Raw genomic sequence first — 18,062 nt, 5'->3', positions numbered from 1 at the left:
CATGTTAGAGAAGAAGAAACTGAGGCTTAAGAGGAGTAATTAAATCGCCGAATGTCCCGCAGTAAGGAGAGAAAGAAGTAGGACCCAGTTACACCCTGTCTTAGGGTCAGATTCCCCAGGAAACAGACTCTGAGGTTTGCATGGGAAGTCTCTTGGGAACACCTGTGACAGGAGAGGAGCGCAGGATCAGGCAGGGGGAGGAGTTGAACGGAGATGCAGTTACAACAAAGGCCCTCAGTAAATCCCAGGGGAAGCTCTGGCTGGGATGGCCCTTTTTCTTTTTTTTTTTTGCGGTACGCGGGCCTCTCACTGTAGTGGCCTCTCCTGTTGCGGAGCACAGGCTCCGGACGTGCAGGCTCAGCGGCCATGGCTCACGGGCCCAGCCGCTCCGCGGCATGTGGGATCTTCCCGGACCGGGGCACGAACCCGTGTCCCCTGCATCGGCAGGCGGACTCTCAACCACTGCGCCACCAGGGAAGCCCGGGATGGCCCATTTGTTCTGAACTGGACAAGGAGGCCAGACCTTGCGGCTGCACATCAATCAATTACTAGACACAGGCTGCCCCTGGGAAGAAGCATCACCTTGGGTGAGGCATCTCCCTTTGGCTGAGAGCAAGTCTTAACAGGTACCCGGCTGTGAACTGTCAGCAGCCAGTGCCCTTGGCAGCTGGAGACGTGAGTGCCTCAGTCCTGAAGCGAGGCTGAGGCTGGAGAAGCTGGCAGAAACCAGAGCACACTGGGTCTTTTGGACCTCCACGCTTCACTGAGGCACCTCTTCATGCTGCCCCACCCTCCTCACCCTCTACTCCTCAGCTGGCAACGCAGCCCCAGCGTGGTCCCCTTCCTTCGCACACCCTCTAGTTCAGGAGGGCCAGTGGGGTTAAGAGTAAAGAGCCCTGGGTTCCAGGCTGGAGCGACCTTGCTGTGAGGCCTCATGCTGTCCCTTCCCCAGGATGACACTCTTGGTCTCGCAGTTCCTTTAGCTCCAGTAGGCCACGTGGCTGGAGCTGAAGTTTAGAGGTCTGCAGAGACTAGCTCCCCAATTGCCTTGAATGCCAGGCTCAGAGTCGAGCGTTCGTCCCAAGAGCCATGGAAAGCCACTGAAGGGAAAGAACACTATTGCTTTGGCGTTTTAGAAATATCACTCCAGCTGCAATTTGCAAGCTGGATTGTAAGGGTCTTAGAGTGGATGCAGAGAGACCAGGGAGGAGGCTGGTGTGATTTTCCAGGTGAGCGGTGGGAGTGACATAGGCAGAGGCTACAGAGAGGGGATGGCATCAGAAAATATAACTGAGGCAGAATTGCTGTGGCTGTCATAGTTGGGGTTCCTCAGAAGCATGACCAAGGTAAAGATTCAAGTGCAAGTACTTTATTTGGGAACAGGCAGCACAGTGTGGGAGTGGGGAGATAAGGCAGAGAAGGGAGGTGGCCAATGAAAGGAACATTATCAGGCAAGTGATCTCTGTGCGTAACTGGAGCTCCATCCCACTGAGGACTGTAGAGCCCATCCTCAGTTGTCCCACCCAAGTGGGGAAGACCTGGGGTATTTATACACAAACTCCCCAACAGTCAGTGGCTGAGAGCTGCAGCCTGATGGCATATGGGGCAGGTGGGTAGGGTGGGTAATTCCCTGGCAGTTCCTGCCAGCCACGTGTGAGCAGAGCACACTCCAGCTGCTACAGAAAGCACCCCGTCCCTCCGGCAGGGATGCACATGGTGACAGTTGGAAGCCAGCCTGTTGGGCACTGCAGTGATGAGGCCACAGGAGATATGGGTGGGGTACCCACAGCCACTGCTGTAGTGACCAATTGGACATGAGGTCTGTATCAGGCTCTCGTTGAAAGACACAGAAACCGAACTCGGACTTCAGCAAAAAGTCTCTTAACTCTCATGTCGGAGACGTCAGGCAAGATCTTGACAGAGGACTCAAGGCTGACACTCAGACAAAGATAGCAGCCCTAACAGGAAGGAGGGTACTTCTTTCCCAAGAGTTCAGCCATAATCCCAGGGCCGACTCTCATTGGCTAACAAGGATCCTGTTCCCATCTCTGAGCCAGTCAGTACTCAGGGATGCAGGACTCTGATTGGCCAGGCCTGGGTCCTATGTCTACCCCTGGGGCTCTGGCATAGGACTGGCTCCACCTGGACCACAGGAACTGAGCCTGAATCATTTTCCAGGCACAGTGGGAGCTGTTACGAGGGGAAAGACAAGGAAGGTCAGGAGAGGGAAGAATTCATGGAGGTGCCAAGGTGTCTGGCTTGAGCCCCTACTGAGTGACATTGAAGCATTTTACTGATAGGGGGATACTATGGGCCTTCTCAGAACCCTGGGATGCACCGGCATTTAAGGTGGGGTAGAAGGATGGACACGCAGGGCCCCAGAAGTCAGAGACTATTTTAACAATGAGGATACAGTCCCAGGAAGAAAAGCGGAGGTCACCTGTGGTCCTTAAAGTTTCTAGCTGGTATCTAGAGGTCTCCCTGAGGCTGGCAGCCCCCACTCGCCCTCCTTTAATCCCAGAGGCACCTCCAAGGCAGGGACCTGTCTAACTCCTCCCCCCACAAGCCCAGCAAGGGACCTCATCATCAAGACCACCAGGACTGAGGGCAGGGTTTGTCCCCCAGGGAATGAGGCTGTGCCCGCACTTCACAGTTCACCAAGCACTTTCCTGCCCCCTCCCTCCCTTCCTCCTTTGGCCCCACTTGGCAGTCTGAGGCTCAGGACCCAGGTTCCCATGGTCCTCCTGGGGCAGCTCTGGATTCCTGGGGTCGGGAGTGCCTGGCCTATGAAATTGAAGCCAGCTTCTCCCTGGGAGGGCTGGAGGAGGTGCCCCGGTCTGGGAGGAGAAGTGTTGTGTGCACTTCTGGGGCAGGGCTCTGCGGCTATCTTCTGCTTCTGGTGACCAGCCCTCTCCACCTCTGGTATTTCTAGGGAGTCGGGCCCCTGCCAAGCCAGCGAGCCAGAGGGCTGCGTTTGCAAACTCTCCTGAGTTTTCAGTATCATTGGCCTTACTTGAGTGGCCATCAAGGACATACTGCTGCACACACAGTTCTCCAGCTGGAGAGCCAAGGAGGCTGGCCTCCGAGTCCAGGGACACTGCAGCCCTGAGGGGATGCAAGGAGGCCAAGAAAAGGCCAGGAGCAGGAGGGATATGCGGGTGGTTTTGCATTTGCCTGAAATTGTCTTCAAGAAGAGGTTTGCCCAGAGGGAGCTGCTGCGGGCTGGAGTGGAGGATACTTGACAGTCTGGGACACTGACGGGGTGGCTGAAGTCTGAGTTACCTATTTCACCTTGGCTAGAACTGCTTCTCTCAGGCTCAGTTTCCCCACCTGTAAAATGGAGATAATGGTCCCCCACCACGCGTGGCTGTTGTAATGAAGATAAAAATGTGAGTCGGCAGACTCCCTCTCCAGGCTGGGGATAAATGCTCTGGCAAGTTGCCTGGTGGAAGCAGAGATGCTTCCGATGTGGCTGTTCAGCTACAAGGACCATTGCTCAAATGCTCTGGACTTCAGGATTGGGGTCCCTCAGGCTCCCAGGGTCAGGGAGAGGCTCTGGCAGAGAAGGGGGAGAATTCCAGCCAGTGGACTCTGCAGAAGTCTCAGGGCTTGGGAAGCCTTGGGGCACATTTGGTCATGAAAATGGCTAGGTCCAAGGAAGTAATTCTCAGATCCCTGAGGGTCTTAGGGCCAGCAAGCTCCAGGTGACAATTGCAAGGCAGCTGTGCAGAGGGATAGGAAGAGCTGTGGGTCTCAGCCCTGCCTCAGCTACTGAACCCACTATGTGATCTTGGGTAAGTTCTTCCCCTCAGAGGGCCTCAGTTTCCCCATCTATAAGATGGGGGTTTCACCTAGGCCAGTGTTTTTCATGCAGTGTTTGGTGGGGTCTGGGCTTTGCCTTAAGAGCTGCCCTGTGGGGTGGGAGGGTGTCTCGGACACCTAAACTTATGCTTGGCGTGTGAGTTTCCTATTGCTGCTGTAACAAATTACCACAAACGTAGTGGCTTAAAATACACAGATTTATTATCTTACAGTTCTAGAGATCAGAAGCCTAAAGTGGGTCGCAGGGCTGCATTCCTTCTGGAGGCTCTAGGGGAGAATCTGACTCCCTGCCTCTTGCAGCTTCTAAAGGCTGCCCGCATTCCTCGGCTCATGACCCCACCTCGCTCTGACCTCTGCTTCCGTCATCACATCTCCCTCTTTGACTCTGACCCTCTGACAAGGACCCACGTGATTAGGTTGTGCCCCTGCAGAGAATCCAGGAAATCTCCCCATCTCAGGATCCTTAGCCATATCTGCAACGTCCCGTTTAACTTGTGAAGTATCATAATCACAGGTTCTGAGCATTAGGCCTGGGCATCTTGGGAGCCATCATTCTGCCTCCCGTACCTGGCTTCAGCCGGAGCCCGTCCACTCTGGCCCAGCCCCTCTGAGATATCCTCTGTCCCCAGTGCCCTTGGCCTCACTTGCTCCGTTCCAGCCATACCAACTCCTTGCAGCTCCTCAGCGCACCAGGCACACAGGCTGGACCAAGCCTTGGGACTCCTCCAAGCATGACTAGTGGGGTCCAGGGCTAAGAAAGCTTGCTGACCTCCCCCTCTGCCCCATAGTACATATGGAAAGACTGAGGCCCAGAAAGGAAAGGGACTTACCGAAGTTTGAGACTGGCATTTCCAGGATGGTTCTGGCTGGAAGGCCCATTTTACAATAGAGAAACTGAGGCACAATGGCTCCACCTACTTTCATCCTGAGGATATGCTCCTGCTACTGACTTGCTGGGAACTCTGTCCCAGGCCAGGTGTCATTGATTCATCCCAGTAGCAAAGGATGGGCTGATGGGCTTGTTGGCCTGTCTGCTGGCTGCAGCCCCCAGCCTCTAGCCCAGGGGTCACACTCAGTAGACTTTTGTTGAGGACAGAGTGGGTTTTTACAGAGGGTTTACATGTTGATGTAAGGATTCTTCTGCTAAAATAGAGGTGGGACAGTACTGCCCTCAGACCTGGGTAAGAGGGGCCCCGGCCCCAGGCCCCACTCTTCAGAAGGCCTCTCTGGCCCTCTCTCAACCTTGTTGTTCCCCACGAGGCAAGGAAGGTTCAGGGGCCAAGGGAACATGCCCACCCAGAGCCTACATCCCCCTTTCGACCACACTCTGCAGCCTGGGCAGACCCCAGCCTGGAATTCCCTGCGCCAGAGACCCCAGGCCTGCTTCCAGGGCCAGCACAGATCCTCCCATGGTGGCCTACACTGCCAGTGGGACCAGCCCTAGGGCTGAGGGGTGGCTGTTTGGGGGGCATGTGGAGTGAGCTGGGGGTGCACGCATGGGTGGGGCTCCTCGTGGTGAGGAACAGAGTCAGAGACAGGAGGAAAAGGGAGGGCAGGCAGCTTCCCCCTGACCACATGCTGCCGTGGAATTTGGAGGAGACCAAGAAGTCTGAGTTCGAACCTGGCTTTCCAGGTTATTGTGAAAATATGTTCGTCAAGGTAGGAGAGTAGAACGTATTTTGTTTAAAGTCTTGCTAGCCTGAGATGTCGCTTTTATTTATCCGTATGGTATGTGGGTCTCCATTTGTACTCGTGATTCCCGACCCACAATGTTAAGGGCAGGCCAGGAGTCTTCAGAAATCCTCCCAACCTTGAGATCTGCGGGGTCTGGCTGACCTTCCCAGCATCCTATCCCCTCCACATCCAGCTAACGCCTGTCTGTCTTCTCTCCCCAGATTAGCTGCTGCCCGGGAGAGGAGACCCGGGCAACGCGCTAGGGCGACGGCCCCTGCCCCGAGGGCCGGGATCATGAAAGGCCTCGGTGACAGCCGCCCCCGCCACTTGTCCGACAGCCTGGACCCACCACATGAGCCCCTGTTCGCAGGGCCTGATCGCAACCCCTACCTGCTATCGCCCACGGAGGCCTTCGCCCGCGAGGCTCGCTTCCCTGGGCAGAATGCTCTGCCAGGGGACGGGCTTTTCCCGCTCAACAACCAGCTGCCACCACCCAGCAGCACCTTCCCCCGCATCCACTACAACTCCCACTTCGAGGTGCCAGAGGAGAGCCCCTTCCCCAGCCACGCCCAGGCCACCAAGATCAACCGGCTGCCCGCCAACCTCCTGGACCAGTTTGAGAAGCAGCTGCCTATCCACCGCGACGGCTTCAGCACTCTCCAGTTCCCCCGCGGGGAGGCCAAGGCCCGGGGCGAGAGTCCTGGCCGCATCCGCCACCTGGTCCACTCGGTCCAGCGGCTCTTCTTCACCAAGGCGCCCTCCCTGGAGGGCACGGCAGGCAAGGTCGGCGGCAATGGCGGCAAGAAAGGTGGCCTGGAGGACGGCAAGGGCCGGAGGGCCAAGAGCAAGGAGCGGGCCAAGGCCGGGGAGCCCAAGCGGCGCAGCCGTTCCAACATCTCGGGCTGGTGGAGCTCCGACGACAACTTGGATGGTGAGGGTGGCACCTTCCGCAGCGGTGGCCCAGCCTCTGGACTGATGACACTAGGCCGCCAGACAGAACGCAGCCAGCCACGCTATTTCACGCACGCCTACAACACCATCAGTGGGCACATGCTCAGAGCCGCCAAGAACAACACCGCCGAGCTGACCGCCCCGCCACCTCCGCCGGCACCCCCGGCCACCTGCCCCAGCCTTGGGGTGGCCGCGGACACCAACTATGTCAAGCGGGGCTCCTGGTCCACCCTGACCCTCAGCCACGCCCATGAGGTCTGCCAGAAGACCTCAGCCACCTTGGATAAGAGCCTGCTAAAGTCCAAATCCTGCCACCAAGGTCTTGCCTATCATTACCTGCAGGTGGGTCCCTGCCAGGGTCAGGGGAGGGGGAGGGATTGTGGGGAAGGCACCAGTTTGAAGTCCAGCTCTGTCACAGATTGACTTGGAAAGTTGTTTCACTCAGGCCTCTGTTGACTCGCTTAGGAAATGGGTGGCTGGTGGTATCTTGCTAGTAAAAGGATTCCTTCCACTGGTCATGCTCTCAGCAGACATTGATTAGGACCCTTTTGAGACCGGCCCTGAGTAGGGACCAAAACATGTCCCTTCCCTTTAGAAGAAAACTATGGAAGCCGTACCTTCTATCCCCTCCGAGGACCAATTGCATGGCATTCTGCTTGCCAGCCTCCTGCCTGGTACTGCCCCCAGACTGGGGGCTCCTTGAGGATAGGGACCATATCTGGTGCAGCTCTGTGTCCCCAGGGCCCAAGACAGGGTCTGTCATACAGGAAGTGCTCAAGAAACATGAGAGGAGAGAGGGGTAGATGAACAGATGGACCCTTGAATGAATAGAGTGAGAAATAAATAAGACATAGTCCCGATTATCAGGATGCTGGGAGAGAAAGACACATGAGCAGACACTCCTGTCAGCATGAGCGGAATGTGCTGGAGATGAGCAGGGGGACTGCAGGAGCCCCGAGGCCCTAAATCAGTTTGGGGAACTAGCTTTTTTCTTTCAAACACTAATGTTTATTGAGGCACTTATTATGCACCAAGGCTGCACTCCTGGCAAGTGGCAGAAGGCTCAGAGACATCTCTGCTGCTACACTTGTGCTGGGCCTCTCAAGGGCAGGGTGAGTGGCTGAGAACTGGGTGGCTCCCGGTACCAGAGCCCAAGCTGTGGGTGAAAGTTACAGGAAGTAGATTTCGGTTCACCTGCAGATGGAAGGGGCTGTTTCAGTAGGTAGTGAGTCCCTCATCCTGGAGGGCATGTCAGCACAGGCCTGGCCAGCCTTTGGGAACACATTAGATGCATTTTGTGTGTGTGTGTGTGTGTGTGTGTGTGTGTGTGTGTGTGTTACGCGGGCCTCTCACTGTAGTGGCCTCTCCCGTTGCGGAGCACAGGCTCCGGACGCGCAGGCTCAGCGGCCATGGCTCACGGGCCCAGCCGCTCCGCAGCATGTGGGATCTTCCCGGACCGGGGCATGAACCCGTGTCCCCTGCGTCGGCAGGCGGACTCTCAACCACTGTGCCACCAGGGAAGCCCCATTAGATGCATTTTGAACCGGATGAACATCAAAGTCTGACCTGAGTTCTTGTCATTCCATATAAAATTCCAAAGACAGTGAGACTATGGGGGGAGGAGGCTATTTTTTTCAATAGGAGGGAAATGAAATCTAGGCAGTATTTTATATATTTAAGGCTTTTGTGGCTCTCAATCTACTTCCTTAGCTTAGAAACATCAGAGGGGGTGGTGTGTGACCTAGCTCCCTCTCAAATGATATGGTTTGGTCTGATCACGTGAAAATGCTTCAGAAACACCGTGAAACGGTGGCCCTGCAGGCCCTGGAGTGGTGCTGCCTGCATGCTCAACAGGAAGTAGGTGGGTAAGGGCTGGGGAAGCAACAGGTGTTGAGCAGGGATATACAAAGCCACCTTCCCAAGGGACAGGTGCAGGTAGGAAGGATTGACTAGCAAATGGTTTGGGGTAGAATGTGCAGGTCCTGGCGACTGGCTGGGCAGTCAGTTGGAGAGGAGGGTGTTAACGGGAAAGCCGCAGGGGTGGGGACCTGGGATGGGAAGCCCAGGCAGGGACCCTCCCTCAGCCGAGAACCAGCCACTGGCATTGTGGGAACTGAGAAGAACGTGGTCTCTGTGCAGGCGCGGTGACTTGGGGAGTGTGGTGAGCACTTGTGGGCGTGGCGAAGAATGGGTGTGCTGTGTACACTGAGAAACGTGTGCCTGGGTGTCCGCGGTGACATATAGACCCAGTGAAGGTGTGTGCTCTGTATGTGTTGAGGCGGGGACACGGTGAGGAGGGACACGTTGAGATGTGTCCGCGGTGCAGTGGTGGCTGGTGTGCACGTGAGGAGGTGTGTACGCTCTGTGTTCACATCGTGCACTCACTGAGGTGTGGGCACGTGATGAAGTGGCTGGGGTGCATCCTTGGGGAGAGGGGTGTGTCCTTGGGGAGAGGGGTGTGCGGGGAAAGGGTATGCTTGCTCTCTGAGGTGCGTGTACATGGCACGGCGTGTTCACCCTGTGCTCGGGCTGAGGTACGTGTGAGTGCTGAGATGAGCGTACTCCATAACGAGGTGAATATCCACTGTGTGGACACATCGGTGGGTATCAAGTAAACAAGAGTGTAGACAGTGTGTGCTGCCCTGGAGCAGCTGGCAGAGCCTGGCCTCAGAAGGGCAGGGGAGGTCCCCTCAGTTGGTTTCTGCCACCGTAACCACTGAGGACCGGGGCTGCCCTCACAGCTGTGACCTTACCCTTATCACAGCCCCCTTCCACAGATGGGGTCCCTGGAGTTCAGCTGGGAACACTGAGCGCTTTTTCCAGCTCACCACATGGCTGCCAGACCCCACAAAGCCCTTGTGCTCTCTGTACCTCAGTTTACCCACCTGTAGGATGAGGAATGTTGTTTGGCCCCAAAGACCTCACCTCCGTACTGATGCGCTGGGGTCCCCTGATTCATCCTCCCCCACCATCCTAGGGTCCAGGGACCTCTCTCAAGCCTGCTGTTCTTATCTGGGCAGTGGGATCATAAGCTATCCACTGAGATAGCAGGGGAAGTGATGGGAACACAGGGGTTGCTCAGAAGGGTAGCTGCAGTGGAAGCCGTTGTGAGCATTCTGTCTGGACGGTTTTGCTGGGGCACGCTCAGCCTGGGATCCACGGAGATCTGAGGCTGGAGAAGGCCACACAGGGAAGCTGCGGCAGAACTGGCTCTGGGACCCAGGTATCCTTCCCAGCCCTGGCTCCGCCCTGCTCGTGGGTGCCTTTAGTGGCAGTACCCCGCACCGAAGGCCGAATTCCCCGAGGTGGGCAGCGAGGGAGCTTCAGGGGCCTGGAGATGGGGGTTCTAGCGTGCAGCTCACTCCCCAGGTGATGAGCCCGAGGCTGGGTGGCCGGCGGCGCGCTGGGGGTGTGCGCTGCCCCCTGAGCCACCCTTGCTGAGGGCTGTCCGCCCAACCCCAGGTGCCCGGAGGCGGTGGCGAATGGACCACCTCGCTGCTGTCCCCGCGCGAGGCGGACTCCACAGGCGAGGGCCCCATCCCGTGCCGGCGAATGCGCAGCGGCAGCTACATCAAGGCCATGGGCGACGAGGACAGTGACGAGTCCGGCGGCAGCCCCAAGCCCTCCCCCAAGACGGCGGCGCGGCGCCAGAGCTACCTGAGGGCCACGCAGCAGTCGCTGGGAGAGCAGAGCAATCCCCGCAGGTGAGCGCACGGTCCCGCCCCCTAGAGTCTCGCCCGCAGGCCAGCCCTGACCCCCAGAAGCCCCACCGTGGGAGAGCCTCTCCGAAGTCCAAGTCCCGCCCCAGGAAGCCTCTGCTCACCAGTGAGTCCTGCCCCCTGGGAACCCCGCACCAGAAGCCCTGGTCACCTGTGAGTTCTGCTCCCTAAGGGGACCACTCCCTTAAAGTGAGCCACGCCCGCAGGCTTACCCTGCTCCACTGGGGCACCGCCCACTTGTGAGCGCTCCTCTGGGAAAGCCTCTTTACACTCGTACCGCCCTGGCTCACAGGCAAGCTTTGCCCTCTAGGTGAGCCCCTCACAGGTATGTCCCACCCCTGGGAACCTCGCCTTCCTCCTCTTCAGCCGCCCGCCCGGAGATCCCAGCCCCACAGATGAATCCTGCCCTCCAGCCTCAGACCCAGGTGAATCCCCACCCCCAATGATCCAGGCCCCCTAGGTGAACCCTCCTTCCGGTTAGTCCCCTTGCTGAGATCTTCATCCTTAGCTTGGCCCCTGCACTTTGATGAGTTGACTCCGGAGAGCCCCGCCATTTGGTGAACCCACCCCATAAGCCCCCCACAGTTAAGTCCTGACCACAGGTGAGCCTTATCCTTTGGTAAATCATAAGGGGAGTCTCTCCGGAGTGATTGGCCCAGGTAAACCCTGCCTACATCCCCAGATGATTTCCACTCGTACAGGGGAACTGCCCTTGGAGACCCTCTTCTTCAGGTTAGAGAACCCTGCCCTTAGTGAGCCCACCCCTTGTGCCAGCACTGCCCAGGGAAGGCCAGAGCCCCCTCTGCCAGTGCCCCTGTAATTGACCCCTGAGTTGAGCTCCGAGATTGGGGATGAGGGAGGATCCAGAAGTGAAAGGGAGATAGACAGCCTTCACCTGTCCCATCACCCGGCCTGGCATTCCACCAATGGAGCCCCATCCTGTTGCTTTAAGACTGGGAAGAGTTAGTGAAAGCGTGGAAAATGAAACACGTGCACACAGGAAGCAACAAATAACATGTTAGAGAGAGAAGTGAGCCTTTCACATGCAGAAGTCACTGTGGGGATTAGAACAGAAAAGAATGAGTGCAAATCAGGTGAAAGTTGGTATAGGTGATTCAGAACCCGCTGAGGGAGAGAAACAAAAGCAAGTCAGAAACAGACAAAGGACTTGGAAGAGTTAAAGGAAACAAGCTTAGCCCTAGTTCTTCTACTCCTGGGGGCAAGAGCCAGAGCTTCATTGGAGGAGGTAGCCTAGGAGGACTGCAGCAGAGGGAATAGAGCAGGGCAGGTGACAGTAGACTGAGGCAGGGAGTCTCATTGGCTGGGACAGAGGCAGGGAATGGCCTCCAGGTGGGAATTCAGGACACCACCAGCCATTCCTAGGTCTCACCCTCTCTGAGCCTCAGTTTCCCTAGCTTTAAGTGAAGGGGGCTGAGCTAGATGATCTCTAAGACCCCTTCTACTCCTGAGATCCTGCAATTCCTTGAATGACCTGTGGGCATGGAGGTGGGAGAGGTAGGCAGGACCAGGGCCCAGGCCTTGAATGAGAGGGAATTCATAATAGTAGTACAGGCATACCTCAGACCACCGCAATAAAGTGGATATGGCAATAAAGTGAGTCACACGAAATGTTTTTGTTTTCCAGTGCATGTAAAAGTTGTGTTTACCCTATAGTCTAAGTGTGCAATAACATTGTCTTTTTAAAAGTACATACCTTAATTTTAAAATGCTTTATTGCTGAAAAATGCTAACCATCACCTGACAACTCCGGGTTGCCACAAACCTTCCATTTGTTAAAAAGAAAAGAAGAGAAAAACAAAATAAACAATATCTGCAGAACGCAGTAAAGTGAAGTGCAATAAAAGGAGTATTCCTGTAGTAACAGTAATGCGGGCCATCTGTCAGCCCTCGCTGCGCTCTGGGCTCTATGCCTGCCCCAGTGCCCTTGAATCTGCGTCACTGAAACCTCCTTACAGCCCCAGCAGGCAGGCACAGTGACATCCCCCACTTTATAGGTGAGGAAACTGAGACTTAAGGGGTGATGACTTGCCCAGGGTCACCCAGTGAGGAAGCTGGATTCCAAGCCAAGTTTGTCTATGTCAAGGCCCTGAGCTATTGGCGGCTTGGACCTTATTTCCAGAGCAGGGGAGTTGGGGAGGGGGAGGCCCAGGGTCAGGTAGATGTGAGAAAGATTGAAGAGCCAGGGCTATGGGGAGAAGTGGTGAGTCTTCAGGGGCCTGGTGGAGGCCACCTGGACATTGTGTCAAAACTGATGACCTTTGGGCGGCCCTGGCCGGAGGTCAAGGCTGTGGGCCTGGACCCATCTCCTCTGTCCAGCCCCTGGAATTGCCCCAGGCCTGCAGAGGAGGGGGCTGTAGAATTGAGCTGGTGTGGCCCACCCCTGGTTTGAAACAGTCAAGAGCAAGCTTGTGCTGCCACCTCGCGGTTGCAGTGGGCATGACAGGTGAGGGCCATCGGCACTCTCCGGACTCACAAGGCCTCCAAAGGCTGGGAGCAGCTCTCCCCTTGCTCATCACCCCCCACACTACCCGGGATGGCAGTGACTTCCATTTTACCCTCTGCCCCTGGATAACCTTGGCCCGTTTCTCCCCCTCTGGGCCTCAGTTTCCCATGCTGAACAAAGGGTGGGCTGAGCCCCATCTGCTCCCCATCCCCACCAGGAGTCTGGACCGCCTGGATTCAGTGGATATGCTGCTGCCCTCCAAGTGTCCGAGCTGGGAGGAGGACTACCACCCCGTCAGCGACAGCCTCAACGACTCCAGTTGCATCAGCCAGGTAAGGGTGGCAGGCAGCCAGGAGGTCAGAGGGCTTGGGAGAGCCCCAACTCCCACCCAGGAAAAGGACAGACGTCCAGGTCCAGCCTCTGTTGAGTGGCCCCCGAATATCTGCCCTGTGCTTCTGTTCGGTCTTTGTTCCTGAAGCTGCCTGTGTGTGTCTCTTCCCCACTGACTGTCCTGTGGCTGGAGAGCAGTCACAGGGCCTCACACTGATGGCCTAAGCTGTGGGCCCAGAGGAAGGGGCCATACCACTGCCTTAGACCAGGAGCCCTGAGGATAGGGTACTGGAGACCTGGGTTTGAGTCCCAGTCTTGTCACTGACAGTATGAACCCAGGACAAAACACCCCCTCCCTGAGCCTCAGTTTCCTGATTTACCATCGGAGGGTGATAATTCCTATTTCAAAGGGTTGTGAGGAATCAGTGAGATACAAACATAATGTGCTCAGCAAAGGGGGGCTCCCTTGATGGTTAGCATTGTCATCTTGCTGTGTGACTTCGGGCGAGTTGCTTCTCCACTCTGGACCTCCATGTCCCACCTGATCAGTGGATAGTTGGACTTCCAGGGCCCAGCCAGCTCTGCCACTAACAGCGGTAAACACGCTGTGCTGTACTATTAATTCTCTCAACCATCAGCTAGCTCCTTGATCCCTCACAGCCACCCCCAGATATCATCCATATCCCCATTTCATAGATGAGGAGACTGAGGCCCAGATAGGGGTGGGTCACAACAGCTAGGAAGAGGCAAAGCTGGGCAGAGATCTAGGGCTGTCAGACCCAGACCTGGACCTCAGCCCCTACCGTGTTGTGCACAGTACTTTACAGTTTGCAAAGGGATGACTAGTCAAGGCTTGAGGGCTCCCCCCATGGTGTGGATGGGGAGACGAGGCCCAGAGAGGGCAGACATCTGCCAATAGTAGCACAGTGGGGCAGTAGAGGCAGCCAGGTGCAGACCCAGCCACCTCTCTGGGCAGGAACAGGCCAGGTCCTGCCGTGTGCAGCCCCACGGCCTGGGCTAACGGACTGCTTAAAACTTTCGGATTCCAGCTCCTTACCACCTCATATTCCTGGCCCGGCCAAGCCCGCCCCAGCCCCCATCCTCAGCACTGTCGTTCCCACGCTCCAAGGAGACTGACCTCAGACGTGGGGAGAGGGAGAGCCCCCCACCCCCGGCCAGGGGACCCTCTGCCCCACCATCCTCATCCAGGCCCCACCAAGTCTCACCTGTGCTGTTGTCCTGTCCTGGACTCCGGGCCTGCCACCCCCAATCTATTCTCAGCGGCCAGAGGGAGCTTGTAAAAGACAGAAGTCAAATCACGTCACCTGCTCCGAAGCCTCCCATGGCTTCCGCCTCACCCTAGTGAAAGCCAGACCTGTGAAGCCCGGCCTGCCTCTCAGATGTGCTCCCCGACTTGCTCTGTCACTCCCTCTGCTCCAGCCACTCTGGCCCCCTTTTGCCCCTCACACACCTCATTCCTGCCCCAGGCCCCCTGCATTTGCTCCTGCCTCTCCCAGGAGCATCTTCTCTCAGATCTTCGCACAGCTGGTTCTTCTCCGTGTCCCAGGTCTTGGCTCAAATGTCACCTCAGAGGGACCTGCCCTATCGCTTGCCTCAGGGGGTCCCCGGGGCCCTGTTTCCTTACTCTGCTTAATTTTCTTGACAGCACTTCTCACTATCTGGAACTATACTTGTTAGTTGATGTCTGTCTCACTCTTAAGACTGGGAGTTCCCTGCAGACGGGGACCTTGCTGTCTTGTCCCCACAGAGTCCCCAGCACATGGCACAGGGCACGTAGGTTTGCTGAATGGATGGCGTCCCTCCCTGTCTCTCCCATCCTGCCTGTTCTCTCATCCCTCAGTCTCCCTGTCGGTCTGTGTCTGTCTCCCTCTGTTTTTCTCTCCCCTCATCCACATTTTTCTCTGATTCTCTCCAGCGTGTCTCATTTCCGTGTTTCTCTCTGGGTCTGTCTGTCTCTCTCACACCCACCGTCTCCATCCCCTGCCCGGCCCTGGCACCTGGAACAATTTTGTCCTTTGGCTACACGAAAAGGTACACGGAATGAGCCAGGCTGGGGACCCCAGCAGGTCTCTCCAACTACGCCCTGCCGAGCCCCAGCTCTCCCCTAGCCCAGGGTCCTCTGAACCCCCAAACCCTCATCCCATGAAGCTTGAGTGACCTGAGCCACATATGTCACCCCAAAGTCAGAGATGTCCAGTTCTGTCTGTGTCTCTGAGGCCTCAACTCCTGCCAGAAGAAACCCCGCTCCCACCAGTCACTGGACTGTGTAAGCCCTGACCAGGGAAGAGAAGTCTCTGGGCTCTGTCCCTAATCTGTACATCCTGGGAGCTGCCTGCCCAGGTGAGAGGCAGCAGACAGGACATCCATGGTCCCAGAAGCCAACCCAGGAGAAAGACTTACAAACAGCAGATGACAAGTCTTCAACAACACCCAGCCCCAGAAGGAGTGAGCCTCCCACCCCTGGAGGAAGCCAAGACCTCCCAGCAACTGGGCCTCAGCCAGTCTGGGGAGGAGGTTAGACCAGCCAGCCACAAGTTCTCTTGCAGCCAGGCCTGAATACCCAACCCTAGCCCCCAGCCTCGGTCTCCCCATAACCCTCCCCCATCTCTTTCCTGCAGATGTTTGGACAGGCCTCCCTGATCCCCCAGTTGTTTGGCCACGAGCAGCAGGTCAGTATGTTTGCCATTCTCTTGTCCCCCAATCCCAGAGGCCAGGGCTGGGTCTCAGGCACCTCAGTGGTCCTGGCCCCTGAGCCGGGCAGGGGTAAGCAGAGCCAGCACCAGGAAAGCCCCCTCCAGTGAAGATAGTGTCAGGAATCACATTGGTGCCTGGACCTTCCGCTCTTTGGCCCTATCGCTTCACTTCTCTGTGCCTCAGTTTCCTCTTCTCAAAAATGGAAAAGAATGGGCTAGGATCTATGGATGGGGCAAGAATAACCCCAGGATATTGGCATAACATTGTAAATCAACTATACTTGAATTAAAAAAAAGTTTTTTTTAAATAATAACCCCAAGATAAAGGAAGGTGTACCCTGAGAGCTTCTAGCTCCCTCCTTCCTCTCATTCCCCAAAGCCTGGGAAAGGCCTGGGGAGACTTTTCCATTTGGACAGATCAGGGGCTGGGGGCATTGGCCTTCACATCCCAGCCACAAGATCCCCTGACTTATCTCCTTTCTTGGGTTCCAGTAAGACCTTTAAGGATGTTAGGGTTCTGGAATGAATGCAGAGACTTTTCAAGCTTACCAAAGGTGGTGAAGACGACGCCAGTCCTGGCACTGTCTACCTGTCCTAAGGGTGCCCCATCCCACGCATACCCATCCTGCCCCTGGAGGTGGTCCTCTCCTCCCTCCCAGGCCTCAGCCCCAAGGCCAGACAGAGAGGCAGGGAAGGTGCTCTGGGCCCAAGTCCTCATTGGGACCAGGAGTGGCAAGGGACTGATCCAAGGCCACACGGCCTACAGGGCAGAACTGTGACTGGCTCCACATCTCCTGATTCCAGCCACGAATGCCTCATGTGCCTCCCACCTTCATATCATAATTCTTCTTGGGCACATTGTTGCAGAGGGTCTTTGGGAGCCCACAGTGGGCCAGGTGGCCTCTTCCTTCCTTCAACAGCCTCATGATAAGGGTGTGATGTGTTCACATATAAAACCCCCAGGGCAGTTCCCTGCGCATAGTACGTCCTCAGTGATATACATACCAACAGCACTAACCAGCTGGCCTCTCCCTGGGAGCTTGGGAGCATCTTAACCGACACTGACAAATCTTTGCACTTGCCCCCCAAAGTTGCCTGTAATAACAGGTACAGGTTATCACGTGCTTAGTTTTCCCAACTCTATTCGAAGCATGTGATTATGAATGATCTCATTTCATCTTGACCACAATCCTGTGAAATCTGGTCTCTAATTAGCCCCCATTTTACAGATGGAGAAACTGAGGCACAGAGCAGTTAAGTGACTTGCCCATATTCCTCTTGTGAGAAAATGATGGAGCCGGGAATGAAACTCTGGCAGTCTAGCTCCAGAGGTGGGCCATTACCGTGCAATCCCTAATCAAGACCTCATCGCCTTTGGCAATCACAGGGGCCTGTCAATATACCTCAGGCTGCAGCTTTGGAGGATAAACACCTGACTCTTTAATACCCTATCCAAGTGAATTTTGGGTATGTCACATGGACTACGTTTTAATTTATCAGTGCTGTCTGATAGAATTTTCTGGGATGATTGGAAGCGTTCTATCATCCATGCTGTCCAATGAGGTAACATGAGCAAGTGAAATGTGGCTAGTGTGACTAAGGAACTGAATTTTGTTTACTTCAATTAATTTAAACCTAAATAGCCACGCATGGTTAGTTGCTACCATATGGAACAGAGCAAATTTAGGCCTTTCCAAACATATCCTCCAAATTGGGTGATGATCAGGAATTCCCTGGCAGGCCAGTGTTCAGGACTCCACGCTCTCACTGCCGAGGGCCCGGGTTCAATCCCTGGTCGGGGAACCAAGATACCACAGGCCGCGCGGTGCAGCCAGAAAAAAAATTGGGTGATGATCCGTCCAGTCGTTTTCCCTGATGCAGTGCCAGACGAGTCCACAGGCATTCTAGTCCATTTAGACAGGGAAACACTGACCCAGAGAATAGTGCTGGCCCGCCTGAGGTCACACAGCCAGGTCCAGGGCACACTGGCCCCAGATCCAGCTTCATCTTTTCCTCCACATGGTGTTCAGTCAACTTTTGCCCCCTCCCGCGTAGCCCAGGTGTCTTCCCGGACCCCCACCCAGTGTCCATGTTCAGCCAGCTGACTCCTCAGCTTATACTCTGTGATCCCCAGGTACCAAGATGGCCTGAGACATGGGTCAGACAGACCCTTCCAGAACCATTGGAGAGTGTATGTATGGTGAGCCCCCTCTGCACTCACACCCCCAGCTGCAGCTTTGTAGGATGTTGTTTCTAGAGGGACACTTAGAAACCATCCAGATGAGGTGGAACTAGATGTGAGATGGCAAATAGCATATATACCTCCATTCCCCGTACTGTCCATGGCAGGTGTGACTAATCAGTCCTCACTGCCACTACCCTCATTCC

General features: G+C 56.0%; 1 protein-coding gene across 9 annotated transcripts in view; it reads left to right on the top strand.

Moving 5' to 3' along the window:
- DLGAP4 (DLG associated protein 4) overlaps positions 1–18,062 on the top strand; it is a 202,367-nt gene that overhangs the window by 104,538 nt on the left and 79,767 nt on the right. For 5 of the 9 annotated variants that reach the window (XR_007472183.1, XM_049699331.1, XM_049699330.1 and 2 more), the window contains 5 exons: positions 5,718–6,789; positions 9,910–10,151; positions 12,848–12,962; positions 15,600–15,650; positions 17,809–17,874. Coding sequence is in view for 8 of the 9 variants with exons in the window: in XM_049699331.1 (XP_049555288.1) it covers positions 5,791–6,789; positions 9,910–10,151; positions 12,848–12,962; positions 15,600–15,650; positions 17,809–17,874 (1,473 nt within the window). In the remaining variant the exon portion in view is untranslated. The remainder of the gene's footprint in view (positions 1–5,717; positions 6,790–9,909; positions 10,152–12,847; positions 12,963–15,599; positions 15,651–17,808; positions 17,875–18,062) is intronic. The other 4 variants (XM_004272804.4, XM_004272802.4, XM_049699332.1 and 1 more) reach the window with 3 other exon arrangements.

The sequence above is a fragment of the Orcinus orca genome, chromosome 16 (genome assembly GCF_937001465.1).
Source record: "Orcinus orca chromosome 16, mOrcOrc1.1, whole genome shotgun sequence".
NCBI classification, from domain to species: domain Eukaryota; kingdom Metazoa; phylum Chordata; class Mammalia; order Artiodactyla; family Delphinidae; genus Orcinus; species Orcinus orca.
Note: the sequence above shows the minus strand (reverse complement) of the source record. Positions and strands in the feature narration are given on the sequence as shown.